The sequence below is a fragment of the Pleurodeles waltl genome, chromosome 1_1 (genome assembly GCF_031143425.1).
Source record: "Pleurodeles waltl isolate 20211129_DDA chromosome 1_1, aPleWal1.hap1.20221129, whole genome shotgun sequence".
NCBI classification, from domain to species: domain Eukaryota; kingdom Metazoa; phylum Chordata; class Amphibia; order Caudata; family Salamandridae; genus Pleurodeles; species Pleurodeles waltl.
In genome coordinates, this window is record NC_090436.1 from 229315535 (window position 1) to 229342661 (window position 27127).

The 27127-nt window shown below is 48.4% G+C and overlaps 1 protein-coding gene across 2 annotated transcripts in view; it reads right to left on the reverse strand.

The window, feature by feature from the left end:
• RICTOR (RPTOR independent companion of MTOR complex 2) overlaps positions 1-27127 on the reverse strand; it is a 1007050-nt gene that overhangs the window by 201700 nt on the left and 778223 nt on the right. For both annotated transcript variants that reach the window (XM_069221337.1, XM_069221336.1), the window contains exon 32: positions 1217-1394. In XM_069221337.1, the coding sequence (XP_069077438.1) occupies positions 1217-1394 (178 nt within the window). The remainder of the gene's footprint in view (positions 1-1216; positions 1395-27127) is intronic.

Consider the following 27127-nt stretch of genomic DNA (forward strand, 5'->3'; position numbering starts at 1 on the left):
ACACGGTTTGAACCCAACCTTTCTCAATGACATCCTCGACACACTCAAAGAAAACCTTGACAAACTGTTGAAAAAAAAGTCTGTCACAAAGCGACAGAGGGGTAGTTCTCTTTAGAGCTGCACTATCAGGCACAGAAAGAAAAGAACCAGTGTTAGGGTGCCTGGGTGGCGCTCATATAGGTTACCAGGATGTCACTTCCGGTTCCAATGTTGCCACGTGGTGATGGATCTGCAGCTAGAAGTCTCAAACGAAAACGAGAAGGAACGGACCTGGGAAATTTAGCCTATAAACATCTGGAAAAAGTGTTGTTATTCAGTGAAAGGTCAAATGCTTCAAACTATCCAAATGGCTGTGTGCACTGGGTTAAACAAGTGCTGCCCATACCCGCCAAAATTGCAGGGCCAAACCTGTTCCTAAAGCTTCACCCAACATTTTGCAGCTGCTTCAAAAGTTTGTTTTAATAACCTGGATCTGTAATGAAGTGGTAATTAACTTGTGGTAAACACAGTTTATCATAATACCAATTACTATCGACCATACTAAAAAAATAAAAATAAAAAAAACAACACATTTTTTATTGCAAGAGATGTGCGCTGTCCTTTTTGCACATGTAACCACAGGTAAACACTAAGGTATGCTTAAAAAATAATGGGAATATTAAAAGGTTGGCGGATGAGGGGGACATCCAAGTAAACAGGAAGATATCCTGCTCCACCAACTTTGCAACAGCATTGCCTTTTTCAGAAGTGGAGGAAATGCTGAATTTTATCAGAGGAGCCTCAGCAGGTTGCACTGTCGGAAACCCATAATTGTTGCAACATCCGCTACTGTACTGCTTAATGATAGGTGATTTCCCCTTCCAGGGTCTTCATGCAAGACATGACTAGGCTTCAATAGGAAATATCCAAATATACCGCAGACGTGCAGTGAGAGCAATTAGCACATTAGTTTTTCAAAAAACAATCCCAATCTGTTTTTTCAAGGGGGGAGGTGGAGAAGGTGGCTGTTTCTGGAAAATAATGGAGACGAATGGCTTAACATTTGACAAAAGCACCCTTCCATAACAAAGCTCCCAACTAAGGTGGGCGGTTCCAAACCGGGCCGTAGCAAGCATCCTGCCTAAACTCTAATCTTATTCTCTTCTATAGTCCAACGGCTAAAATGGCTAGAGTTAAACAACATTATATTACAAGCAAAATACTTTTATGTACACACCTGGAATATTTCATTAACATCCATTGGAAGGGCAAGGCCAATGTAGTCATCTGAGCTGCCATATGTAGCATTTGACACCATGGAACGCACAGAGGAGGAACGATGAAGGGTATTTTGATTAATAGGACTTAATAAATCTTCCTTATCTAGAGATGCATAACTTAAAGCTCTTGTAAACCTGATGGAAAAAAAAAAATACAATTAATTAAATAATGTATTAGCAGAATTAAATTTTTACATTCTATCTGTACTGTGCAATACAGTTGTGCATGATAGAAGATGAAAGTCATTCTTGACAGCATATGCTATACAGCGATTTGGAGTGTGGTATTCTACAATGAAAAAACATTTATCTGACACCACGCGTAACAATTATTGTAAGGAAATGCCTCCTTGGCATGGTTACCCCCTAACTTTTTGCCTTTGCTGATGCTAAGTTATGATTTGAAAGTGTGCTGGGAACCTACTAACCAGGCCCCAGCACCAGTGTTCTTTCCCTAAACTGTACCTTTGTCTCCACAACTGGCACAACCCTGGCACTCAGGTAAGTCCCTTGTAACTATTACCCCTGGTACCAAAGGCCCGGATGCCAGGGAAGGTCTCTAAGAGCGTTTGCATGTCTTATGCCACCTTGGGGACCCCTCACTCAGCACATGCACACTGCCTCTCAGCTTGTGTGTGCTGGTGGGGAGAAAATGACTAAGTCAACATGGCACTCCCCTCAGAGTACCATGCCAGCCTCACACTGCCTGTGGCATAGGTAAGTCACCCCTCTAGCAGGCCTTACAGCCCTAAGGCAGGGTGCACTATACCACAGGTGATGGCATTTGTGCATGAGCACTATGCCCCTACAGTGTCTAAGCAAAACCTTAGACATTGTAAGTGCAGGGTAGCCATAAGAGTATATGGTCTGGGAGTTTGTCAAACACGAACTCCACAGTTCCATAATGGCTACACTGAAAGCTGGGAAGTTTGGTATCAAACTTCTCAGCACAATAAATGCACACTGATGCCAGTGTGAAATTTATTGTAACATACACCCAGAGGGAATCTTAGAGATGCCCCCTGAATACCTGACTTCTAGTGTAGACTGACCAGTTCCTGCCAGCCTGCCACACACCAGACATGTTGCTGGCCACACGGGGAGAGTGCCTTTGTCACTCTGTGGCCAGGAACAAAGCCTGTACTGGGTGGAGGTACTTCTCACCTCCCCCTGCAGGAACTGTAACACCTGGCAGTGAGCCTCAATGCCCCCCCGTGCCTGCCTGCACCGCTAGAGTGACCCCTGGGTCCCTCCATTGTTTCCTACCTGAAACCCGACGCCTGCTTTGCACACTGCACCCGGACGCCCCTGTGCTGCTGAGGGTGTGTTTTGGGTGCCTACTTGTGTCCCCCCCCAGTGCTCTCAAAAAAAAACCTGGACACAGGTACTTACCTGCTGGCAGACTGGAACCGGAGCACCCCCTGTTCTCCATAGGCGCCTATATGTTTTGGGCACCTCCTTGACCTCTGCACCTGACCGGCCCTAAGTTGCTGGTGTGGTAACTTTGGGGTTGCCTTGAACCCCCAATGGTGGGCTGCCTATGCCCCAGAACTGAGACTTGTAAGTGTTTTACTTACCTCCAAATCTAACCTTTACTTTCCTACCCCAGGAACTGTTGATTTTTGCACTGTGTACACTTTGAAAATAGCTTATTGCCATTTTTACAAAGACTGTACATGATATTGTTTTCATTCAAAGTTGCTAAAGTATCTAAGTGAAGTACTTTACATTTAAAGTGTTTGATGTAAATCTTGAACCTGTGGTTCTTAAAATAAACAAAGAAAATATATTTTTCAATATAAAAACATATTGGCCTGGAGTAAGTCTTTGAGTGTGTGTTCCTCATTTATTGCCTGTGTGTGTACAACAAATGCTTAACACTACCCTCTGATAAGCCTACTGCTCGACCACACTACCACAAAATAGAGCATTAGAATTATCTACTTTTGCCACTATCTTACCTCTAAGGGGAACCCTTGGACTCTGTGCACGCTATTTCTTACTTTGAAATAGTATATACAGAGCCAACTTCCTCCAATTAATATGCTATGATGTGGTTGCGCCACACAACCACAAAGAGTAAAGCTTGCTACTACAAATCAGCAAAGTATATTATTCAGATTTGAATTTAATTTAATGAAATGGCTTTTCATTTTCTAAGTAACTTCAAATAATCTTTGCACAAGTATGCTTTCTACGCTTCAGAGAAACATGAGACAATATGTTATTATTCAATTGCAATGAATGCATACCCACCCTCGCCTTGGTAGTAGAAAAGGTGGGAGTTTAGAATCTGCATACCCATCAAAAAGACATTAAGCAAAGATAATCAACTTTTATATCTAATACAGAACCTTGTAATAAACAAACAAATAAATAAATGATAACAAACAGTGGCAAAGATAATAGGTCGCGCCTATGCAAGAGATATTGGCTTTGCCAGCATGATTTAGCTAAGTTGTACACCAGTGGATTAGGGTTATATGTCGGAACCACGGGTGCCTAAACCACCCGTGGCTCAACAACGAGGACGGAACAACGACCTTGTTCTACCCACTAATGCCTTTACCACAGATGCATTTACGATTTTACTGTTGTAAACACATTCCTGGTAAATGCATTAGAAATCAGCATGCACGACCCAGCATGCTTCAACCCCAGCCCCCCACCTCACCCCTTAAACCTAAACCCCAATCCCCCCCACCCCCTTAAACCCTAATCTCTCCCAGCCCCCCACCTCACCCCAAAAACTAAAAATACCTTGAGTACCCACCCCCACCCCTAAAACCTAACCACCCCAACCCCCCACCCCACCCCTTAAACCTAACCCCTGCCCCCCAAACCCTAATCACCCCAACCCAAAAACTAAAAATACCATTGAGTCCCCACCCTGCCCCTAAAACCTAAACACCCCAACCCCCCAACCCACCCCTTAAACCTAAACCCTGCCCTCCCTAAACCCTAATCACCCTGAGCCCCCCCCCCAAAAACAGCCCCACTCCCAGCCCAACTTACCTCCTCCTTCACCGCGTCCACTCCGACTCCCTTCGTCTGTACTTTAACCACGCGTGTATGTTGTTTAGACATGTGTGGTTAAGGTACCAAAACCAGGAAGTCGCGGAAAGCGAAAGAGTTGTTTAGCTTTCGTTCTTCTGGGTGTTTCCCGTGGAGTGGAGTAGGGTGTCACAGGATTGACTGAAGTAAAGTGGTACAGAGTGGCGTTGAAGGAAATGCGTAGCAGAATAGGAGTAGTATCAGAGGGGAACACAGAGGAGAAGAGTGGAGTGGGAGAGAGTGGGGTAAAATGACAGAAGCAGAGATTAATGGAGTAGACCATCAGAGTGGAGAGTGTTGTAGAGTGACCAAGAGTGAAGTGGCGTAAACTACAGTAGTGCAGAGTAGATTGGCAGTGGCTTAGAGTGTGCTGATTTTGAGTAAAGTGGTGTAGAGTACTGACGCAGAGTGCAGTGACAGAGTAAGTAGTGGCATAGAGTAGTGGTGAGGAGTGGAGTGGGACAGTGTAGACTGCAGTGGCGTAGAGTGCAGTGGCACACAGTGGAGTGGATGAGGATGGAATGGTGCAGGGTGGAATGCAGAGTAGATTTCTCAGTGTAGAGTGAATAGGTGCAGGGTAAAGTGGAGTGGAGAAGACTGCAGTGGCATAGTGTTGTAGAGTGCTGTAGAGAGCAGAGGCATACAGTACAGCGATGCAGAATATATATGAGTGGTGCAGAGCGCAGTAATGTAGAGCACAAAGGTGTTGAGTGGCGTGCGTGCAGTGGAGTGGTGTAAACTGTTGCAGTGTAGATGTAGGAAGCTGGCTGTAGGAAGCTCGCTCTGAATATACTATATCAAAATGAGATAAAGTGTGCATAGAGTCCAGGGGTTTCCCAGAGGCATGACAGGGGCAATAATAGATAATACTAAATGCTCTATTTGTGGTAGTGAAGTCGAGCAGGTAGGCTTATCGAAGGGTAGTGCTAAGCATTTGTTGTATATACACAAGCAATAGAAGAAACACACACTCAATGACTTAACTCCAGACCAATAGGATTTTATATAGAAAAATGTTTTCTTAATTTATTTCCAGAACTACAAGATTCAATTTACAGGTAAGCACATAAATTGAAAGGTACTTTGCATAGGTATAATTAGAACTTTGAATAGAGTCAACAATGTACACAGTTTTCTTTAAATTGGCAAAAAGCTATTTTAAAAGTGGACACAGTGCAATTTTCAACAGTTCCTGTGGGAAGAAAGTACAGTACAGTTTTGAAGGTAAGTAATGAACTTACAGATTCAGTATCCGGGACATAGGCAGCCCACCGTTGGTGGTTCAAGATAACCCCAAACACCCAGCACCAGCAACACAGGGCCGGTTAGGTGTAGAGGTCAAACAGGAGCCAAAATAACGTGGGCCCCTATGGAGACAGGGAGTACTCCGGTTCCGGTTTGCTTGCAGGTAAGTACCCGGGTTGTTGGAGGGCAGACTAGAGGGGTTTAGAGGCGCACTGGGGGGGCCCAAGTAGGCAGACACCCTCAGTGGCACGGGGCGGCCGGGTGCAAACAGGGTGTCGGGTTCCCAATGGAACTCTATGGGGGTATCCAGGGGGTCACTTAGGTGCTGCAGGCAAGGCACAGGGGGGGGCTCCTCAGGCAAGCCACCGACTGGATAGTTAGGAGGGCCGCCTGCTGGTCACTGCTGCACCGGTGATCGGTTTCTCTCGGGTCTAGGTGCTGCGGGTGCAGTGCTTCTCCAGGTGTCGGATATCTTCGTCCCAGGCAGTCGTGGTCAGGGGGGGGCCCTCGGGATTCCCTCTGCAAGCGTCATCGGGGAGGGGTGGAGATGTCAGCCCAGGGTGGACACACGGTCGGAATCACCTGGGGATCCTCTCTGGATAGTTGGGCCACCTGGACACAGGATGTGGGCGTTGGGTGCAGAGTGGTTTTGGACTCACGCTTCTGGAGTGAGGTGGGAGTCCCTTGGAAGTAGTTTCCTCTTCTTCTTGTTGGTCAGATCCGCTGTCCACTGAAGTTTCTTGATTCTCGGTGAGGCAGGCAGTGCCGTGGAGGTTTTTCAGGGGTTGCTGGTCCTGCAGAACACGTTGCTTTTCTTTTGAAGGGTCTTTGAAGCAGGAGACGGGCCGGTAGAGCTGGGTCCAAGTCAGTTGTTGCCTCCTTTTCTTCTCTGCAGGGTTTTCAGCTCAGCAGTCCTTCTTTTTTTGAGGTCGTCAGGAATCTGACTAGCTTGGTTCAGGGAGGCCCTTAAATCTTAGACTTAGACTTAGGGACGTGTTAGGAGTCAGGGGTCAGTAGCCATTGGCTATTGTCCCTGAGGGTGGCTAGACCCTCCTTGTGCCCAATCCCTTTGGGGAGGGGGGCACATTCCTATCCCTATCGGTCCCTGTGCGCCAAACCATGGTGGAGGACTCTGTGGGGGGGGGGGGGGTCATCTCAGCTCTGGACACCTTAGAGGTGGTCCTAGCTTGGGCATGGGGGGGTTGTTAGAAATCACTCCTCTCTACTTTCTCTAATTTTCCTGTCGAAGTTGCCGCCAAAAGTGGGGCTTTGTCCAAGGGACCGGCATCTAGCTGGAGTGCCCTGGGGCACTGTAACACAAAGCCGGAGCATTTGAGGCTCACCGCTATGTGTTACAGTTCCTTCAGGGGGGAGGTGTGAAGCACCTCCACCCAGTACAGGCTTTGTTTCTGTCCTCAGAGAGCACACAGGCCCTCAACCCATGGGGTCAGAAACTAGTCTCTCAGTGCCAGGCTGGCACAGACCAGTCAGTCCTGCACTTAAGGACTGGGTAAATACAGGGGGCATCTCTAAGATGCCCTCTGGGTGCACTGTTCAATAAATCCAACACTGGCACCAGTGTGGGTTTATTGTTCTGAGAAGTTTGATACCAAACATCCCAGTATTCAGTGAAGCCATTATGGAGCTGAGGAGTTTGTTATGACAAACTTCCAGACCATATACTCTAATATGGGTATACTGCACTTACAATGTCTAAGAATCGACTTAGACACCTTAGAGCCATATTGCTCATGCAGCTATGCCCTCACTTGAGGTATAGCGCACCCTGCCTTAAGGCTGTAAGGCCTGCTAGAGGGGTGACTTATCTATGCCACAGGCAGTGGTTTGTGGGCATGGCACTCTGAGTGGGGTGCCATGTCGACTTTGCCTTTTTCTCCCCACCAGCACACTCAAGCTGCAAAGGCAGTGTCCATGTGATTGGTGAGGGGTCCCCCAAGGTGGCACAATACATGCTGCAGCTCTGGCCACAGGGCCCTTGGTACTATGGGTACCTTTGGCAAGGCACGTATCTGGGTGCCAAGGGTGTGCCAATTGTGTAAGTAAAGGTACTGATTTTGTGAAAGAACACTGGTGTTGGGGCCTGGTTAGCGGGATCCCAGCACTCTCAAAGTTGCCATCAATATTAGGCAAAAAGTGGGGGGTAACCATGCCAACAATGGCACTTTCCTACACAAAGCAACCTTTCACACATAAAAGAACTACAGTGTTACAAAAATAAAGATACCTTATAATAGTAACACAACAATAAACTACTTATAGGCAGTTCCCCCCCAAACTGGAGGTAAGTACACACTAGTTATGTACATAATAACAATCAGAAAACAGAATAGAAACAACAAGCATTGGCAATGCTTAGTGAAAATAGCAAGTGCCCCAGAAGAGGGCCAAACCACATAGAGGGAATGTGAGATACAGTCCCCCACCAAAGGAGGTGGAGTTGTTAAAGGGGAGCTAGAGGAACTAGGAACCCTTAAAGATGAGTACCCGAGTGACCCCCCACGACCAGAAGAGCAGATGTGAGTACCTGGTTTTCCCCAAAGACAAACAAAAGGAGTTAGAAAAAGGATTATGCAAGAACAGAACCAGTCTAGAGGAAACCAGTGATGGATTCTGGAAGAAGAGGATCTGCAAAAGAAGGGGACAGAGTCCAGTCTACTGAGGAGTGTCCAGTGAGGGCAGGAGCTACTACCCACCTTTCTGTGGACGAAGAACCAGATCGACGAGGGATGAAGACCAGCTGTGGAGCCCAGGAGCTGCAGAAGAGCCTTGAAGCAGTGCATATGGTATCCCACGTCAGTTGTTGGGTTGCAGATGGTCAGTGGTGTCAGAGAACCACCAACAATCAGGACAAGTGATGCAAGGCTAAAGAGGATCAGCAAGGCCCAGGGGACTCGACCCCTGGAGGGGGGTCCGGGGTGACCCTCAGCCCGGAAAAGCCAGAAGAAGAGGAGGCAGCCCCCATACGCAACCCACAGGCAGCAGGAGTCGCAGTGAGGTCTATTCAGCACACCTGGAGCAATGTCCCATGTCGCTGGAGTAGCAGGCAGGAGACTGTGCTTGGCAGGATGAAGTGCTGGGGGCCGGGGCTACACTGGGCCTGAAGATCCCTCGACAGCATATGCTATACAAGCCTTGGTAGCTGCAAGTGTCGCTGTGCATAGGTGTACTGTCCTGCAAGGAAAGGCAGGGGCTTACGTTCTCCCAACTTGCGCAGCTGGTACAAAGGACCAAGGGGACCACTCAAGACCACCACCTGTGATGCAGGATCCACGCAGTTCCACGCAGCCGGTTGTTGTTAAAGCTGGTGCCTGCAGATGCAAGGGAGTGACCCCTTCACTCCAAGGGAGATGCCTTCTTCCTTCTTGGTGCAGACTGAAGTCTCATTGACCCCAGAGGATGCAGAGCCAAGGAAATGTTGCAATTCCTGGAAGGAGCCAGAGAAACCATGTTGCAAAGCGAAGTCGTCGCAGGCGTTGCAGTCCTGCCGGTTTCTGAAGAGTCCTGTTGTTGTTTCCAGTGGCCAGAAGTAGAAGTAAATAATGCAGAAGAGTCCTGGTGGAGTCCTGCATGTCGAATCTGGGGACCCACCCTCAAGGAAGTCTCCAAAAAGCTCTAGAAGAGGGTTTGGCCACCTTACAAGGTGACCACCTATCAGGAGGGGTCTCGGCCGTCACCTGCCTGATCTGGCCACTCGGATGGTCCCAGGGGATTCTACCCATCTTGATTTCAAGATGGCAGAATCAAGTGGCCACCTGGAGGAGTGAGCTCTGGGCACCACCTCTCGAGTGGTGATGGACAGGTGAGTGGTCACGCCACTTTTCTTTGTCCAGTTTTGCGCCAGAACAGGGACTGTGAGTCCCTGGGCTGGTGCAATCCGGATTATGCAAGGAGGGCATCAAATGTGCACTTTAAAGCAAACTAGTAGCTTGGGGAGGCTACCCCTCCCAAGCATTGTAAAACCTATTTCCAAGGGAGAGGGTGTTGCCTCCCGCTCCCTCTCCCACAGGAAATCCTTTGTTCTGCCTTCCCCTGCTTGTGCTGGTCAAGCAGCAGGAGGACAGAAACCTGTCTGAGGGGTGGCTGCCCCGAAAAATGTAGAAGACTGGTAGGAGCAATACTAGAGGGTCCTCTAAGGAGCCCCCAGAGTGCATGGAATCATACAAACAATACTGACAACAGTATTGGGTTATGATTCCAACATGTTTGATCCCAAACATGCCCTGGTTCGGAGTTACCATTATGTAGCTGGACACAGGTAGTGGTCTGTATCCAGTACATGGATAAAATGGCTTTCCCACACTTACTAAGTCCAGTGTAGTGGAGCTGGAGTTCGTACGGGCACCTCTGCTCATGAAGGGGTGCCCTCACACACAGGGACCTGGACCATGCCCTCTGGGCTAGGAGAGCCTACCATAGGGGTGACTAACAGTGATCTGGTGCAGTGATCTATGATCAAAGGGTGCATGCACCTTTTCACGCATGCTGCAATGGCAGGCCTGCAGACACATTTTGTGTGGGCTCCCATGGGTGGCACAATACATGCTGCAGTCCATGGGGAGCCCCTGGTGCCCCAATGCCCTAGATACCTAAGCACTGTATACGAGGGACTTAAAAGAAGGAACCAGTATGCCAATTGTGGAGTGCAGAAAAGTCCTAGGCAACTAAATCTGGAGGGAGAGTGCACAATCACTGGAATCCTGGTTAGCAGAATCCCAGTGAAAACAGTCTAAGCACACTGATAAGCAGGCAAAAAGTGGCGGTAACCATGCCAAAAAGAGAGTACTTTCCTGCACTGACTGATTGGTCCTGACCAGTTCAGCCACCACAGACGCGTTTCTGGCCCCCCGAAGGTGAGAGTCAACGTTCTTGAGGGTCTGCAACAAAAGCCTGCACTAGGCAGAGGTGTTAGCACCTCACCCAGACAGGATGGATATTCCAGGGGAGGAAGCTTCAAAGTCCTAGCGGCCTTTGTAATGTGACCCAGATCTCTCCAGATGGTGGAGTTGACCGACGCCGCTGTCTTGACCCTACTTTAAGCAGCAGCACAGGCAGGAAAATTAGGCAGATTAGAAGGTGTCCCCATTTCATGCCAATCCCATCCCTAAAGTGGACAACCTGAAGTAGACACTACTTTTGAAATTCCTTCATCTTGTTTACATGGAATTAAGCCACTGGTGCTAGGGTTATGCCCACTTCCCAGCTACAGTGGTCATAGAAAGGATGTAGTCACCCTAAAGGGGGGTAGCCCATTGGCTCCTTAGCGAAACTGCTAATTTAGGGGTGTCAGTACTTCTGTTTGTAGGTGACTGAGTCACTACAACAAATTGCAACTGTCAGCCCAAGCCCCCGGCTCACAAGAAGTAACTTACCAGAACTCAGACAGTTAAGGTGATTTCTGGCAGCCTTACGCATGGACTCTAGTGAGACCTCTCAGGGAAGTCGTAGTGGAACTTAAGTTACCCTTTTCTATTGTTAGCAGTAAGTCTCATACACCAACAGGCAATGAAGGAGATGCAGGAGTTTTCAATAGATTTTCTGAAAAGACTGCAATCTACAATAAAATGTATGTGCTGTAATGATTGGGATAATGAACAGTAATAAAAGCAGAATTGTGAAGATGAGAGTTGTGAATATAAACCCCCCCCACCATCTTACAATAAACATAAGATATGAAATTCCTAACCAATAAAGTCTAATGCCTACTCTAACGAGAGTTAGGTCTAATATACCTAATCTGCCAGTACCATGTCCATGAGAAGCGCTCCCAACCCTTGTTACTTTGAAATGAGGTCTCTAGGTCAGACTACTTGGTGACACAAAGGCTGAGTTCTGCAGCATGGGGACATTCAGCATAGGTGGCATCTGGGAAGAAACCCTGTAATGACCTTGTCGCATAGGCTCTCATTATTCTAATGAGACTACTGGATTTTGAGCAGCAAGATCATCCACGGTGTGGGAGACTGAGTCTGACTCACTGTGGGTTACACCTGTTGCCCTAAATCCAGGTTTTGCTCCGGCTAACTAGCAGTGCCTCATCTCTACCAGAAGATAGGGCTGATTGGGCAGCCGAGCGCATGACATATTAGGCTTCTCAGGGAAGTCGTGGTCACTCAGGTCGCGTCCCGTTCTCTCATTCACAATTCAGTCTCATATATAAATGACAATAAGAAGGAGTATAAGTTTAATGACTGGTTTAATAAAACAACTGCATTTTAGATAGCAAAGCGTGAGCTGCAATAACCAGGACGACACAACATGACAATATTAAAATGGTGACGAGGAGAGTGAAGCATAAGAATAACGCTATCATATTGTCACTAAGATTGATGGACTATTTCCTATCTAAGTCATAATCTGAGCACAGCATGTTAAGCTCTAATTCTGTCTTTCAGGTTCCCCTGGGAGGACATCAACCCTCATACCTGAGCAAAGGCCTGTGGTCTGCGTTAGCATCTGCAGAGGAGCATTCAGCAGTCAGCATACAGTCGTGGTTCCCTAGCTGGAATCTCCCTCTTAACGTGTAATGTGACTAGGAGGTGTTTTTATAATAACACAGCTGATGTTCTAAGAAAATGTCCCTACATAAGGATGTGTATTTTGTACGAATGTTGGAGACTAAACTTCTACCACGTTCACCGGCAATGTACCAAACTGTAGCCTTGACTGAAGCACAAAGTGATCAAGAATGTCTTGTTTCAGAACACAGTGCTGGGTTAAGCAAAAAACAGTTAGATAGATGAAAATAAAACAAGACCGTAAAACTGGTTATTGTAAAAAAAAAAAAAAAAAAAAAAAATGCAAAGCCAAATAAAATATATCTAGGTTAAAGTGCACAGCAGCCTAGTGTGTTAAACTAACGTGCATGAAGCTATAACTATAATGGTTACAAAACAACCTCATCTGTGTGGGGTGTATTTATACAGATCATGTAGGATCCCTGACGCAGGTATGCACCTTAACAACTGATAATGTGGCTGACTTTTGTGGGCAATAGCATCAACAATCCCTAACAAGTGTGCATGATGTTCCGGTCACAGTAAGTGAGAAATGGACATGGTGACAATACCTATGTTTATCAGTGATAGTGACGCTGATAATGACACCTTCTCAGAATGGCACTGATAATGAAAATAAAAATAATTCTTATAAAATGTAAGCAATGGAATAGTAATAATAAAAATGAAACATAAATAATAAAATTAATGGAATAAAACAGAGCATGCTAATTGGGTAAAAGGTCACTAGGTGACAAGGGCAACAGGCCCGCAAACCAAAGGCTAAGCTAACTCCTGTGTACCAGTGGGAAACTGAAATGGATTCACCACACTACCACCTGGCACTTCCTGTAAAGCCCCTAAATTTAGTATTTAGATGACACCCCTGAACCTTAGAATGCAGATCCTGACTACCTAATAAGCAAAGGACAAAGAAGTGTCGCTCCTGCAGAAGAGGAAAAGAAGATGCAGATGACTAGGACCCAGGCCATACCTGCTTGCATGCTGACTCAAAGGACTCTACCCAAAAGACAACTCGTCCTGCAGCTGAGACTCCAAGAAACCCAAGGAGACTGCCTGCCTTCTACAAAGACTCAGACTTCCGTGAGCAGTGGAACTGCTTTCCAACAGAGTTTCAAGAAAGGACTCAGCAGCCCCTGGAACAGCAAAGACCCGACACCTAAGGTAACCTCTTCAACCGATGACTACGACCAGAGGTGAAGCCAACCAACAGTGCCAGCCCACTTCCCCAGCTGTTCAGAGTCTGAGTCTACTCAGGTTTCACCCCTCTTGGACTTCCCTAGGTTTCCTGCAGCCTTTGCACACAGGCCCCCCCCCTCCTGCAGCCTTGCGGTGAGAGGAAACCGACACATCCAGCAACCACTGCATCCGTCGACCCTGAACCCTATCTGAGGTGGGTCACTAGTTTCAACGACATCCTCCGGCTCTCCTGAGCTTCAGTCCACCCTGGATCCACCCCTGCTAGACTCCCCGACGATGTCTGCAGCCTCAAAATGCAGGACACCCTGACCGCAAATGATTCAGGATGAGAAAACCAGACGTCTAATGACACCCCTGCATTAAACACCACTGGGCCCTGGAGAAGAGGGCCAAAGAGGCACCTATGTCCCCAAGCACCCCAGGTCTTCTACCTGCCTGCTTGTTGTCCCTGACTAGCTTCCTAGCGAGAGCCTGCAGCCTTTTTGTCACAAGGTCCAACTCCCACAGAGAACCATTGTAAATGGTACCCCTGGTAACAAGGGCCCCCTGTCCAGGGAAGGTCTCTAAGGACTGCAGCATGAAGTATGCCACCCTGAAGACCCCTCACTCTGCATATGCACACTGCCCCACAGCTTGTGTGTGCTGGTGGGAAGAAAAATACTAAGTCAACATCCCCTCAGAGTGCCATGCCAACAACCCACTGCCTGTGGCATAGGTAAGTCAACCCTTAAGCAGGCCTTACAGCCCTAAGGCAGGGTGCACTATACCACAGGTGAGGACTTAGTTGCATGAGCACTATGCCCCTACAGTGTCTAAGCACATTCTTAGACATTGTAAGTGCAGGCAAGCCATAAAGAGAATATGGTCTGGGAGTTAGTCAAACACGGACTCCACAGTTCCATAATGGCTACACAGAATACTGGGAAGTTTGGAATCAAACTTCTCAGCCCAATAAATCCACACTGATGCCAGTGTGGGATGTATTGGGAAATGCACACATAGGGCATCTTGGAGATGCCCCCTGTATACCAGTCTAACTACTAGTGGTAGGCTGACCAGTTTCCGCCAGCCTGCAACATCCAGACAGGCTTCTGGCCACATGGGGTGAGGGCCTTTGTGCACTCAGCAACAAAGCCTGTACTGGGTGGAGGTGCTTCACACCTCCCCCTGCAGGAACTGTAACACCTGGCAGTGACCCTCAAAGGCTCAAGCCTGGTGTTACAGCGTCCCAGGGCACTCCAGCTAGTGCCGTAGCCCGCCCCTCCGGACACAGCCCCCACTTTTGGCGGCAAGTCCGGAGGAGATTATGAGAAAAAAAGGAGGAGTCACCCTCCAGTCAGGACAGCCCCTAAGGTGTCCTGAGCTGAGGTGACCCCTGCCTTAGGAAATCCTCCATCTTGTTTTGGAGGATTCCCTCCAATCCAATTAGGGATGTGCCCCCCTCCCCACAGGGAGGAGGCACAAAGAGGGTGTAGCCACCCTCAAGGACAGTAGCCATTGGTTACTGCCCCCAGACCTAAACACACCCCTAAATTGAGTATTTAGGGGCGACCCTGATCCCAGGAAAGCAGATTCCTAACGACCTAGAACAAGAAGAAGGACTGCAGACCTGAAAGCCCCGTAGAGCCGATGGAGCCGACAACTGACTTGGCCCCAGCCTTACCGGCCTGTCTCCAGACTCAAAGAACCTGTACAGCGACACATCCAGCGGGACCAGCTACCTATGAGGACTCAGAGGACTGCCCTGCAACCAAAGGACCAAGAAACTCCCGTGGACAGCGGCTCTGTACAAGAAACAATCATCTTTAAAGGAACTCCAGCCTCACTCCGGAAGTGTGAGTCCTCAACACTCTGCAACCGTCTCCCCCGGCTTGTGTCCAGAAGAACCAACAATGCAGAGAGGACCCCCCCAGGCGACTCCCACAACGTGAATACCCTGAGACGACCTCCTTGCATCCCCACAGCGACGCCTGCAGAGAGAATCCGAAGGCTTCCCCTGACCGTGACTGCCCGGTAACAAAGGAACCAGATGTCTGGAAGAAGCGCTGCACCTGCAGCCCCCAGGCCCGAGAGAAACAACTGCTGGTGCAGGAGTGACCAGCAGGCGGGCCTCGTCCTTGCCCAGTCGATGGCTGGCCCGAGAAGCCCCCCTGAGCCCTCCCTGCATTGCCAGAGTGACCCCTGGGTCTCTCAATTGATTTCTATCTACAACCCGACACCTACTTTGCACACTGCACCCGGCCACCCCGGTGGCGCTGAGGGTGTATTTTGTGGGCCTGTTTGTGACACCCACCAGTGCTCTACAAAACCCCACTGGTCTGCTCCCTGAGGAAGCAGGTACTGACCTGCTAGCAGACTGGAACCGGAGCACCCCTATTCTCCATAGGCGCCTATGCTATTTGGGCCCTCCTTTGACCTCTGCACCTGACTGGCCCTGTGTTGCTGGTGCTGGGTGTTTGGGGTTGATTTGAACCCCCAACGGTGGGCTGCCTATGTCCCAGAGACTGAACTTGTAAGAGCTTTACTTACCTGAAACACTAACCAATACTTACCTCCCCCAGAAACTGTTGATTTTTTAAGTGTCCACTTTAAAAATAGCTTATTGCCATTTTTGCCAAAACTGTGTGCATTACTGTTTAAATTCAAAGTTCCATATTTACCTATGCCAAGTACCTTTCAATTTATGTACGTACTTGAATTCTGAATATTGTGGTTCTAAAATAAAGAAAATAATATTTTTCCACATAAAAACCTATTGGCCTGGAGTTAAGTCTTTGAGTGTGTGTGCCTGTGTGTGTACAACAAATGCTTAACACTACCCTCTGATAAGCCTACTGCTCAACCACACTACCATAAAACAGAGCATTAGTATTATCTAATTTTGCCACTATCAACTACTAAGGGGAACCATTGGACTCTGTGCACACTATCTCTCACTTTGAGATAGTATATATGGAGCCAACTTCCTACAACTACCCTCTGATAAGCCTAACTGCTCGCCCACACTACTACAAAATTGAGAATTAGCCCTATCTACGTTTCACCCTGTAAAACAAATTTGGGGATCCACTGGACTCTGTGAACAGTGTTCCACATGTTAGTGCACTATACAGAGAACCAGCTTCCCACATTGGTGGAGCAGTGGTAGGGTCTGCAACTTTGTATTTGCTGATACCACTTGGTCCGTAAGTGACTATACTAATTAACACAAAAATTGCCTTTAGTAAAATTGCATTTTTTGATTTGGGTATTTTTCAAAATTCTTAAAAGTACTGTTAGACCCTGCTTAGGTCCCTGTAGCTTAACAGTAAAAATCTTTAAAAACTTACTTTAGTTAGGACTGCAAAACTTGTGTTAGGATTATTTTTCTCTAGCTCAAAAAAGGCCCCAACTTTAGTGAAATAATAAGGACCTCAGAGAACAGGGGTGTGTAGCTCGACCTCACCCCTTACCTTAAGCTTTCTCACAAGAAGTTATGGGCCTCTGCAAAGGGTACAAAATAAAAACATGCTCAAACCCAACCAATGTATGGCTTCAGGAGCTACTGGCAGAATATGAGCAGGCCCAGCCAACTGATGAAACTACTGACCCTGCAGATCAGAGCAGTGCAAGCGAGAAGGAACTGGACCCTCCATCACTTGAAGGAATGGAACTTGTCCCCAAGCGTCTAGGACACTCCTCTCTAGTGAGGATGACTCAGGTTCTTCATACTCCAGCAAAAGGCTCTCTGAAGAGGAGATTCTTTTAGAAAGACTAGCTAGGAGAACCTCCCTGGAACAGTGTCCTGATAATAGAGAAGGGAAGAAAATAAATCTGTTTAACACACATGAATTGTGGCTGTACTTTTATAACTATGAACAGAGAAGAGCACATGGACCATAAAATCCCCAAGGGATTGTCCCCAAATATGAGGAAGGTGATGATATCCACAAATGGTTTGCAGCCTATGAGAGGGCCTGTGCTGCCAGAAACAGTGACAAACAACATTGAGGCGCTCCTCTGTGGGAACTGTTCTCAGGAATGTGCAGGGATAGGCTCCTGACACGGAATGAGGCAGATGCAAGATCCTATAATCTCATGAAGGATACCATGACTGAAGGATTTGGGCTTACTTCTGAGGAGTACACCATTAAATTTAGGGAGACTCAAAAAGCCCAGAGTCAGTCCTGGGTATATTTTGTGGACTTCTCAGTGAAGACACTAGGGGGCTGATTAAAAGCTAACAATGTGCATGATTATGAAGGGCTTTACAATGTCTTAATGAAAGAGCATCTATTGAGTAATTGTGTGCAGGAAAAGTTACTTCAGTACCTGGTCGAAATAGGTCCACTTTCTCCTCAAGAGTTGGGGAAGAAGGCAGACCCCTGGGTCAAAACAAGGGTGACTAAGACTTCCACTAGTGGTGGAGACCACAAAAAGGAGGCCAAAGAGGGTAACCTAAACAAAGACAAAACCAAAGAGTAGTCTAAACTCTCCCAAAACCCTGCACATGACAGTAGGGCCTGTCACGCTTTGCAACCCAAGGGTGGGTACAAGGAAAAAATTGAGAGCCCAGAAAGGCTTGGTGCCATACACACAAAACTAATGTCCCAACAAAAAGAATGCACCTAGAGCACCTGTAGTAAATGCAGTGTTAAGTCTCCAGATGGGAATCCAGGTAGGTCCTAGCCATGTCAGCGAGCCTACTAAGGCAACTTTAGTCTCAGCGAGGGTGGGGTGGATGTAGCTGCCCTGGCTGTCTGGCCCAGTAATCTACAGATACAGACAACAGTCTCATGTTAATGGGATTCAAGCTGAAGCTGTAGGAAGCTGGCTCTGTACATATTTTACCATAGTAAGGTATAGGGTGTGCAGAGTCCAGTGGATCCCTAGAGGTTTTACAGAGGAGGCCACTACTGTTCTCTTATGTGGTAGTGTGGGCGAGCAGTTAGGCTTATCAGAGGGTAGTGCTAAGCATGTGCTGTACACACACAGTCAAGAAATGAGGCACAACCCAATGACTAACTCCAGTCTAATGTTTATTTATTAAAAAATATACTTTGTTACTTTATTTCTAGAACCAAAAAGATTTTATTTGCAGGCAAGTACAGTTTCAAGAATGTATCACTTTTAAGTATCTAATGCACTCCAATCCAGAACTTTTTCTGAGCAACAGCCCTGTGTGCGCCATTGGGTGTCATTGTTCAGATCCGCATGGTGTTGTCGCAGTGGTTTGAGCTGTCGGTAACATCACGGTCACCTATAAAGGAACCACCCAGGCACGTGTACGTAAGTACTTTCCCACAAACATCCAAGCCAGAAGCGCTGAGCCATGGAATGAACCAACAGTTTTGTTTGTGCGAAGAACTAGGGCCCTGAAAGGGACATTCCTTAATACTAGTAAATGAGTCAGCAGAGCAGGGAGGAATGGGTGGGTGTAAGGAATAGCTAGTCTCTAACAAATAATACGTTACCAAAGGTCAGTAACTTGCGCATCTGATATAGACTTCTACCTGCAGATTCCCTATCTTTGAATAGATACCCAAGACATAACCTCCTGGCGGTGGGCAGTTGACAAATTCACTTCAGACTAGAAAGTCCTACAGGACCTAACGGGCAAAATCCCTGTCTCTGCGGACCTAATTGTCCAGGCAGTAGTGTTTCGCAAACATGTGCAGAGACGCCTGATAGATATCTAGAACTGATACACTTTGTGCTAACACTTTGGTAGCAGCCTTGCCCTTGGTGGAGTGGGCCCTCAAGCCCTCAGGATGCTGCTTCTTGTCCAGAACGTAGCAGATCTTTATGCAGAGAATGACCCAGCGCAAAATGGTTCGCTTCTGCACTGCCTGACCTATCTTTGCTCCCACATAACCCACAAAGAGTTAGCCATACATCCGGAACTCTTGTGTGTGGTCAAGGTTCAACGACAATGCTTTTTTTGGGGTCCAGTTGAAGAAGTCACTCCTCTTCCTTAGTGGGACACGGTGGAACAAAGAAGGTGGGAAGGGTTATGTTCTGACCCAGGCGAAATGGGGGTCACCACCTTACGGAGAAAAGAGGCACAAGTGCGAAGCACTACTTTGTCTGAAAACACAGTGAAATACACCGGTTGTCACTCACCCTCCTGGCAGATGTTATTGCCACTGACAAGGCTATCTTGATGATGAGCAGCCAGAAGAGACAATTGTGAAAAAGCTTAAAGGTAGCACACATGAGAAAAGTGAGAACCTGATTTGAGTCCCACTGAGGTATGGTAAAGGGCGTAGGAGAAAACATATGTACAAACCCTTTAGGGAATCTATTTACAATAGGAGATTTCAATATAGAAGGCAGATATCCCTTGAGTGTGCCCAAAGCAGAGCCCTGCTGGGCAAGAGCCAAAATAAAGAGAAGGATATCAGAGAGTGCAGAAAGAGGATCTATAGATCTTTCTGTACAATATCTTATAAAGGGTTTCCAACGGCAAGTGTATACCGTCTTGGTGGAGGGCCTGGCTGCCAGAATGAGTTTACAGACTTCTGGAGGAAGGTCTAAGGCTGTCAACTGCTGCAGCTCCATCTCCACACATGAAGGCATGGAGTTGACAGTTTCAGGTGGAGAACCTTCCCCTGCTGCTGCGGTAGTAGATCTTTCCAAAGAGGCAGCCTGATTGGAGGATCAATGCTCATTTTCAGAAGCTCGGGATACAAAACTCTCCGTACACTGTCCGAAGCCACCAGGATTACTTGGGCCTGGTCGTTCCTGATCTTTTTTACAACTCTGGGATGGGCAGAAAGGCATACAGGAGGCGTGGCTCCACTGGTGATGAAAAATGCCACCGAGCAAGTCCTGCCTTGGAAACTTCAACGTGCAATATTGCTGACGTACATTCTCTTTGGAGGCGAACAAATCTAACCAAGGCTCTCCCCACTGCTGAGGGAGTCCTTGTGCCACCTCCGGATGAAGATACCACTCCTGATCCACTAGGCATCAATGGCTGAGTTTGTCCGCCCTGGCTTTCAGAGACCCTGCCAGGTGCTGAACCAACAGGGTTATGCCCTGCTGTTCCAGTCACGCCCAGAGACGCAAGGCCCTTGACAAAGGGTCAACGATCACACACCGCCCGGCTTGTTGCAGTATTACATTGCGGTGGCGTTTCCGTGAACACCAGCACTCCCTTCCCTTTGACAACAGGAAGAAATGCATTCAATACTAGCCACTTCGCCTGGACCTCCACTAAGGTGATAGAGTCCGGATTGCGCAGGAGACTAGAGATCTCTGAACTCCACCTCTCACAGATGGTCAATGTAGGAAGGCTGGACTGGTGTGTGGTGGGCACCTGTGGTGTCTGCACCTTATACCAGGACCAGCCAACCCCAATTAGTTAGTGAACAGTGTAGGAAAATGCCACTGTTGGCATGGTTACCCCCTAACCTTTAGCCTTTTCTTGATGCAAGCTTTCATTAAAAATGTACTGGGACCCTGCTAAACAGCCCCCAGCACCTTTCCCTAAAACTGTACCTTTGTCTCCACAACTGGCACAGCCCTAGCACACAGTTAAGTACCTTGTAAAAGGTAACCGTGGTACCAAGGTCCCTGTGGCCAGGGAAGGTCTCTAAGGGCTGCAGCAGGTATTATGCCACCCTGGAGACCCCTCACTCAGCACATGCACACTGCCTCACAGCTTGTGTGTGCTGGTGGGGAGAAACAGACTAAATCAACATGGCACTCCCCACAGAGTGCCAGGCCCATAACCCACTGCATGTGGCATAAGTAAGTCACCCCACTAGCAGGCCTTACAGCACTAAGGCAGAGTGCACTATACCACAGGTGAGGGTAAAGCTGCATGAGCACTATCCCCCTAAGCTAATTCGTAGACATTGTAAATGCATGGTAGCCACATTGAGTATATGGTCTGGGATTTTGTCACAAACCAAGTCCATAGTTCCACAATGGCTACACTGAATACTGGGATGTTTGGTATCAAACTTCTCAGCACAACAAACCCACACTGATGCCAGTGTGGGATTTATGGAGAAATGCACACAGAGACAGCATGCCAGTTCAACTGCTAGTGCTAGGATGACCGGTCTCTGCCAGCCTGCACTTCCTGACAAGTTTCTGGCCACATGGGGTGAGTGCCGTTGTGCACTCTGTGTCCAGGAACAAAGCCTGTCCTGGGTGGAGGTGCTTCACACCTCCCCCTGCATGAGGTGTAACACCTGGCGGTGAGCCTCAAAGTCTCAAGCCTGGTGTTACAGTGCCCCAGGGCCCTCTAGCTAGTGGAGATGCCTGCCCTCGGACGAGCCCACACTTTTGGCGGCAAGTCCAAAGGGATAATGAGAAAAACAAGGAGGAGTGACCCCCTCTGCCAGGACCACCCCTAAGGTGTCTAGAGCTGAAGTGACCCCCTCCTTGAGAACCTGACCCTAACACACCCCTAAATTAAGTATTAACGGGCAACCCTGAACCCAGCTCTTAAGATTCCGGACAACCTCAAGAAAGGAGGACTGCTGAACTGAAAACCCCGCAGAAAAGAGAAGGAGACAACAACTGACTCTGCCCCAGCCCTACCGGCCTGTAGCCTGCTTCGAAAAGCTGCAAGAAAAGAAACAATGCGTCCTGCAGGGCCAGCGACCCCTGAAAAGCCTACAAGGGACTGCCTGCATCACCGAGGACCAAGAAACTCCTGTGGACAGCGGACCTGTTCAAAAAGACGATCAAGAAACCAACAACTCTGCACCCGACGCCCCCAGCCCGTGTCCAGAGAAATCAACTATCCAGACTGGACCCCCAGGTGACTCCGATGATATGTCCACCCTTGGCTGACCTCTCTGCACCCTCACGACGACACCTGCAGAGGGAATCCTGAGGACTCCCCTGACCACGACTGCCTGGGACGAAGATCTCAGATGTCTGGAGAAGCACTGCACCCGCAGCCCCCAGGCCCGAGAGAAACCGACCACTGGTGCAGCAACGACCAGCAGGTGGCCCTTGCCCAGTTGGTGGCTTGCCCCAGGGGCCCCTCTGTGCCCTGCCTGCAGTGCCTAAGTGACCCCCGGGTTCCTCCATAGAATTCTATTAAGAACCCGACGACCTGTTTGCACACTGCACCCAGCCGCCCACGTGCCCCTGAGGGTGTGGTTTTTGTGCCTACTTGGAGCCCCTCCAGTACTCCTTCAAGCTCCCCTGGTTTGCCCTCTGACAACACAGGCACTTACCTGCAAGCAGACTGGAACCGGAGTGCCCTCGGTCACCATAGGGGCCCACGTTATGTTGGCTCCTGTTTGACCTCTGCAACTGGCCAGCCCTGTGTTGCTGGTGCTGGGTGTTTTGGGTTACCTTGAACCCAAAACAGTGGGCTACCTATGCTCCGGAGACTGAACCTGCAAGTTTAGTACTTACTTCAGAAACTGTACTTAACTTACCTCAGGAACTGTTGAAAATTGCACTGTGTCCACTTTTAAAATAGCTTTTTGCCATTTTAAAGAAAACTGTGTATAATATTGATTCTATTCAAAGTCCTAAATATTATTATGCAAAGAACATTTCACTTGATGTACTTAACTGCTAAATGAATCTTGTGGTTCTAGAAATAAATGAACAAAAGAATATTTTTCTATACAAAAACCTATTGGCCTGGAGTTAAGTCAATGAGTGTGTTATTTTCATTTATTGCTTGTGTGTGTACAACAAATGCTTAACACTACCATCTGATAAGCCTAACCGCCAGAACACACAGCCACAAATAGAGCATTAGTATTATCTATTATTGCCTCTGTCTAGCCTCTTGGACTCTGTGCACACTATGGCCCTCATTGACATTGGTGGTAAATCCCACTTACCGCCACGCTGACTGCCGCCAACTTACCGCCGCCGTGGCGGATATCCCTCCAGCATTTTATCACACACACACACCAATCCATCACTATTCAGCCACAGACAGAAATCCGCCACACCAAAAGTCAGTGATAAACTGGCAGTATCAAAACCTACACCGTTACTCCAACAGAACAACACCCATCACCTTATGACACAAGTATCACAATGGCGGTACATACTGCCACACTCACAATGGACACCCACATACAAAACACCACTACATTGGACAATTCAAACAACACACAACTGACACCCATACACACACCACACCCACACCACTATAAAACATACATCAACATTACTCACAGCTCTTTACCATTCCAAACCATTACCAGCAAAGAGACATCAAGACCAATGACACAACTAGAGCCACACACTATTCATACCTATATACCACTCACGCACCCCACATCACACACCCCAGCACATTACCACAACACCCTCACCTACACACCTCACACAACACCCATAGCCCCACAAAGACACCCCCATTTCACAGAGGAGGAGCTAAGCGTCATGGTAGAGGAAATTATCAGGGTAGAGCCACAGTTATTTGTAGCACAGGTGCAGCAGATATCGATAGCTAGGAAGATGGAGCTATGGCGGAGAATTGTGGACAGGGTCAATGCCGTGGGACAGCACCCAAGAACTATGGATGACATGAGGAAGAGGTGGAATGACCTACGGGGGAAAGTATGTTCCATTGCAAGACACCAGCTCGCTGTACAGAGGACTGGCGTTGGACCCCCACCTCCTCACCCAAACTAACAGCATGGGAGGAGCAAGTCTTGGCAATACTATCCTGAGGGCCTGGCTGGAGTAGGAGGAGGACTGGACTCTGGTAAGTCACCTCCCAACTACTACTACCCCCCTACCTGCATGTCATCACATACTCCCACCCTCACTCCCAACACTCCACCACTTCCCACACACCCCACCATCACATCTCACTGATCCTAATGCCAAGCCTTGCATGCTCTACCAAAGCATGGACACTACTCACAGCCCTGCATGAGCACTCATCACTAAAGCATGAACACTATAGAGAACTAATCATCCCACCATACACCAACGTATACAAGTGAAAGCTGACAGGGCAAATACAACCAAAGAGGGCAAGCCATGGATGCACAATATGTCAGACACAGAAACCATAACACATCATTTACATCCCCACAGGTACCCCAGCCAATGTCAGCGCAAAGGAGGTCCCAGTGATATCGAGTCCCCCCAACAGAAGAGGCGATGACAGCAACTCTGGTCTTCAGGATCTGGATGACCTACCTGGCCCATCAGGGACCTCAGGACAGCCGGTTACCCAGGCCCAGTCACACACCACCACAGAGAGCCTCCCCCATCAGGAAACACCACCACAGCACCCAACCATAGTACCCACACCTCTGTCCCCAGGACACGTCAATCAGCAGTGTGTCCACCTCTACAAGGACCCCAGGGCACACCTCATGCCCAAGACAATCAGGGACCTGGGTCAGTAGCAATGGGCACGCGGTTCAGGGGACAGAGGCACAGGCCAACAGGGAAACTGGGAGGAGGGCGTGCGCCAGGGGGAGGACAGGCCTAGGGAACCGACTCTCCAGGAGGCACTTGCAGAGATCCTAGGAGCCTATCAACATTTCCAGGAAATAAAGGGCCAGATCCTGGACAATGTCCAGGAGCACAGGCGGCTGCAGGAGTGACAGTACCAGGGCATCAGGGAGGACTTGCAGGCCATCAACAACACCCTGATCTCCATAGCAGTCCGCCTGTCCTGTGAACTGGCGTCCGCCTGTCCTGTGGGGAGGGACAGGTGGAAGTGAGTTAATTCCGCTCACGTAGTGCGCCGTTTGCGGGAGGCAGTCGAACTGCTGTGCAACTCGTCATTGGTTATAATTAGGCCCTATGGTGTACAGTGGCCAATGGTGATCTATGCCGGTGGCGACCGCCATTTTCTGATTCCTCACTTGCTATCTGACCTTCCACAGGAGAGGACCTACACTGCATGCGCTGCTGTGACCTGTGCCTGGAACCTACCATGGCCCATGTGATCGGGGTAGGGGCCCCAGCCTTCACTTCGGAGGGGTTGGAGAGACTGGTGGATGGGGTCCTACCCCAGCACAGACTGCTGTATGGGCCTCCAGACCAACAGGTGAGTACACTGTGGGCATGATGCATGTGGCATGAATGCATGGAGTGGTGTATGTGAAGATCTTGTGTAAGGGGGGTGGGGTGGATGTCCTCTGGGCAGTGTACAGATTGTGTGCTGGGCCATGTGTGTGTCAATGGTGATGGAAACAGGTATGGTGGGCCATATGTGTAACTGGCTGGACTGTTTGTCTACATCTATTTTCCTGTGTGTATTGCCTCTGCAGGTCAGCGCCCATCAAAATAAGGGTATATGGCGTGCCATCGCCAAGGAGATGTGGTCCATGGGGGTCTATGGCAGGCGGAGCACCCACTGTTGTAAACAGTGGGAGGACCTGAGACTCAGGGCACGGAAGATGGCGGAGGCCCAGCTGGGGAGGGCCTCCCAACGAGGAAGGGGTTCAAGTCGAACCCTGACCCCCCCCCGATGGCCGCATACTGGTGGTGGCCTAGCCAGAACTGGATGGGCGCTTCCTTCGGTAATGAAATATCTGGTAGAGACATATTCTAGTTGCAGATTCCTTACCTTTAAATTTCCCCAGGCGTCAGACTGGATATGGGATTTTTGTCTAAGCAGTACCTCTGCGTGCCGTCGGTCGCCGTGATGACGTTGTGGTCATATATAGGCACCACTCTGGCGTGCTGACATCAGTTTCTTTGCACAATTTTCCACGTCAGTAGCGCGGAGCCATGAAGAAGACAAAGTGGTTCCCTCAAGGGAAAGTTCCTGTCCCTAGAAATCAGTTCGCAGTGCGGGGAGGATGGGTGGGTCGGTAAGGAATCTGCAACTAGAACATGTCTCTACCAGATATTTCGTTACCAAAGGTAAGTAACTTGTACATCTGATAGTGACTTCTAGTTGCAGATTCCTTACCTTTGAATAAATATCCGAGCAATATCACACTAAAAAGTCCTGCAGGACCGAACGCCCAAAGTAGCCGTCCCTTCGGACCTGATTATCCAGGCAGTAGTGCTTGGTAAAAGTGTGCAGAGATGCCCACATTGATGCCTGACAAATATCCAGGACTGGAACGCCCTGTGCAACCCCGTGGTAGCTCTGATGGAGTGAGCTCGCAAACCTTCAGACGGCTTCTTTTTAGCCAGAGCGTAGCACATTTTGATGCATAAGAGTACCCATCTGGAAATGTCCCTCTTCTGCACCGCCTTCCCCTTCTTTGCACCCACATATCCCCCCAGAACGTTTCTCAGGCGACCCCTTGAAAGCGCAATCTTTCCTGGTTCAAGTGGAATTACACTTCACCTGCAGACCACATACTTTCCCCGATGCCCAGTCCAAAGTAGCTTTCTTTTTATCATATCTGACTGGAGATGCAGCTACCTTGGCTATTCCTCTTGTGCGTAAAGACTGTCCCCTCCTGTACAACTGGAGAAATTTTGTTTGCGAGTTTGAACAGGTTTTTGATCGTAGAACTGTAACATTTTCAGCAGATCGTCAATTATTAGACTTACGACAAGGGAATCAGGATTTAGTGTCATATTTAGCCAACTTTAATCGGCTGGTCGCCGAGACATCCTGGCCTGAAGAAAAACAAGCGACCTTGTTCTACAAGGGACTCAAAAAGGAGCTAAAAAATATTCTAGCTTAAATAGACCCGGAGCCTACAGACTGTCAAGAATTGATAAACCTTGTCTTGAGGCTGGATCATCGTTTAACAGAATGAAAAGGAACAAGCAAAAAGACTGAAAAATATTCCTGGCGTGTTCACGATAATAGAGACTCAAGAACTCCGAAAGAAAGAAAGAACGCCGGAACCGATGGAAATCGTAACCATCAGGAGACCTTTGACCAAAGACGAAAAGGACCTACGTAGAAAGAATGGACAATGG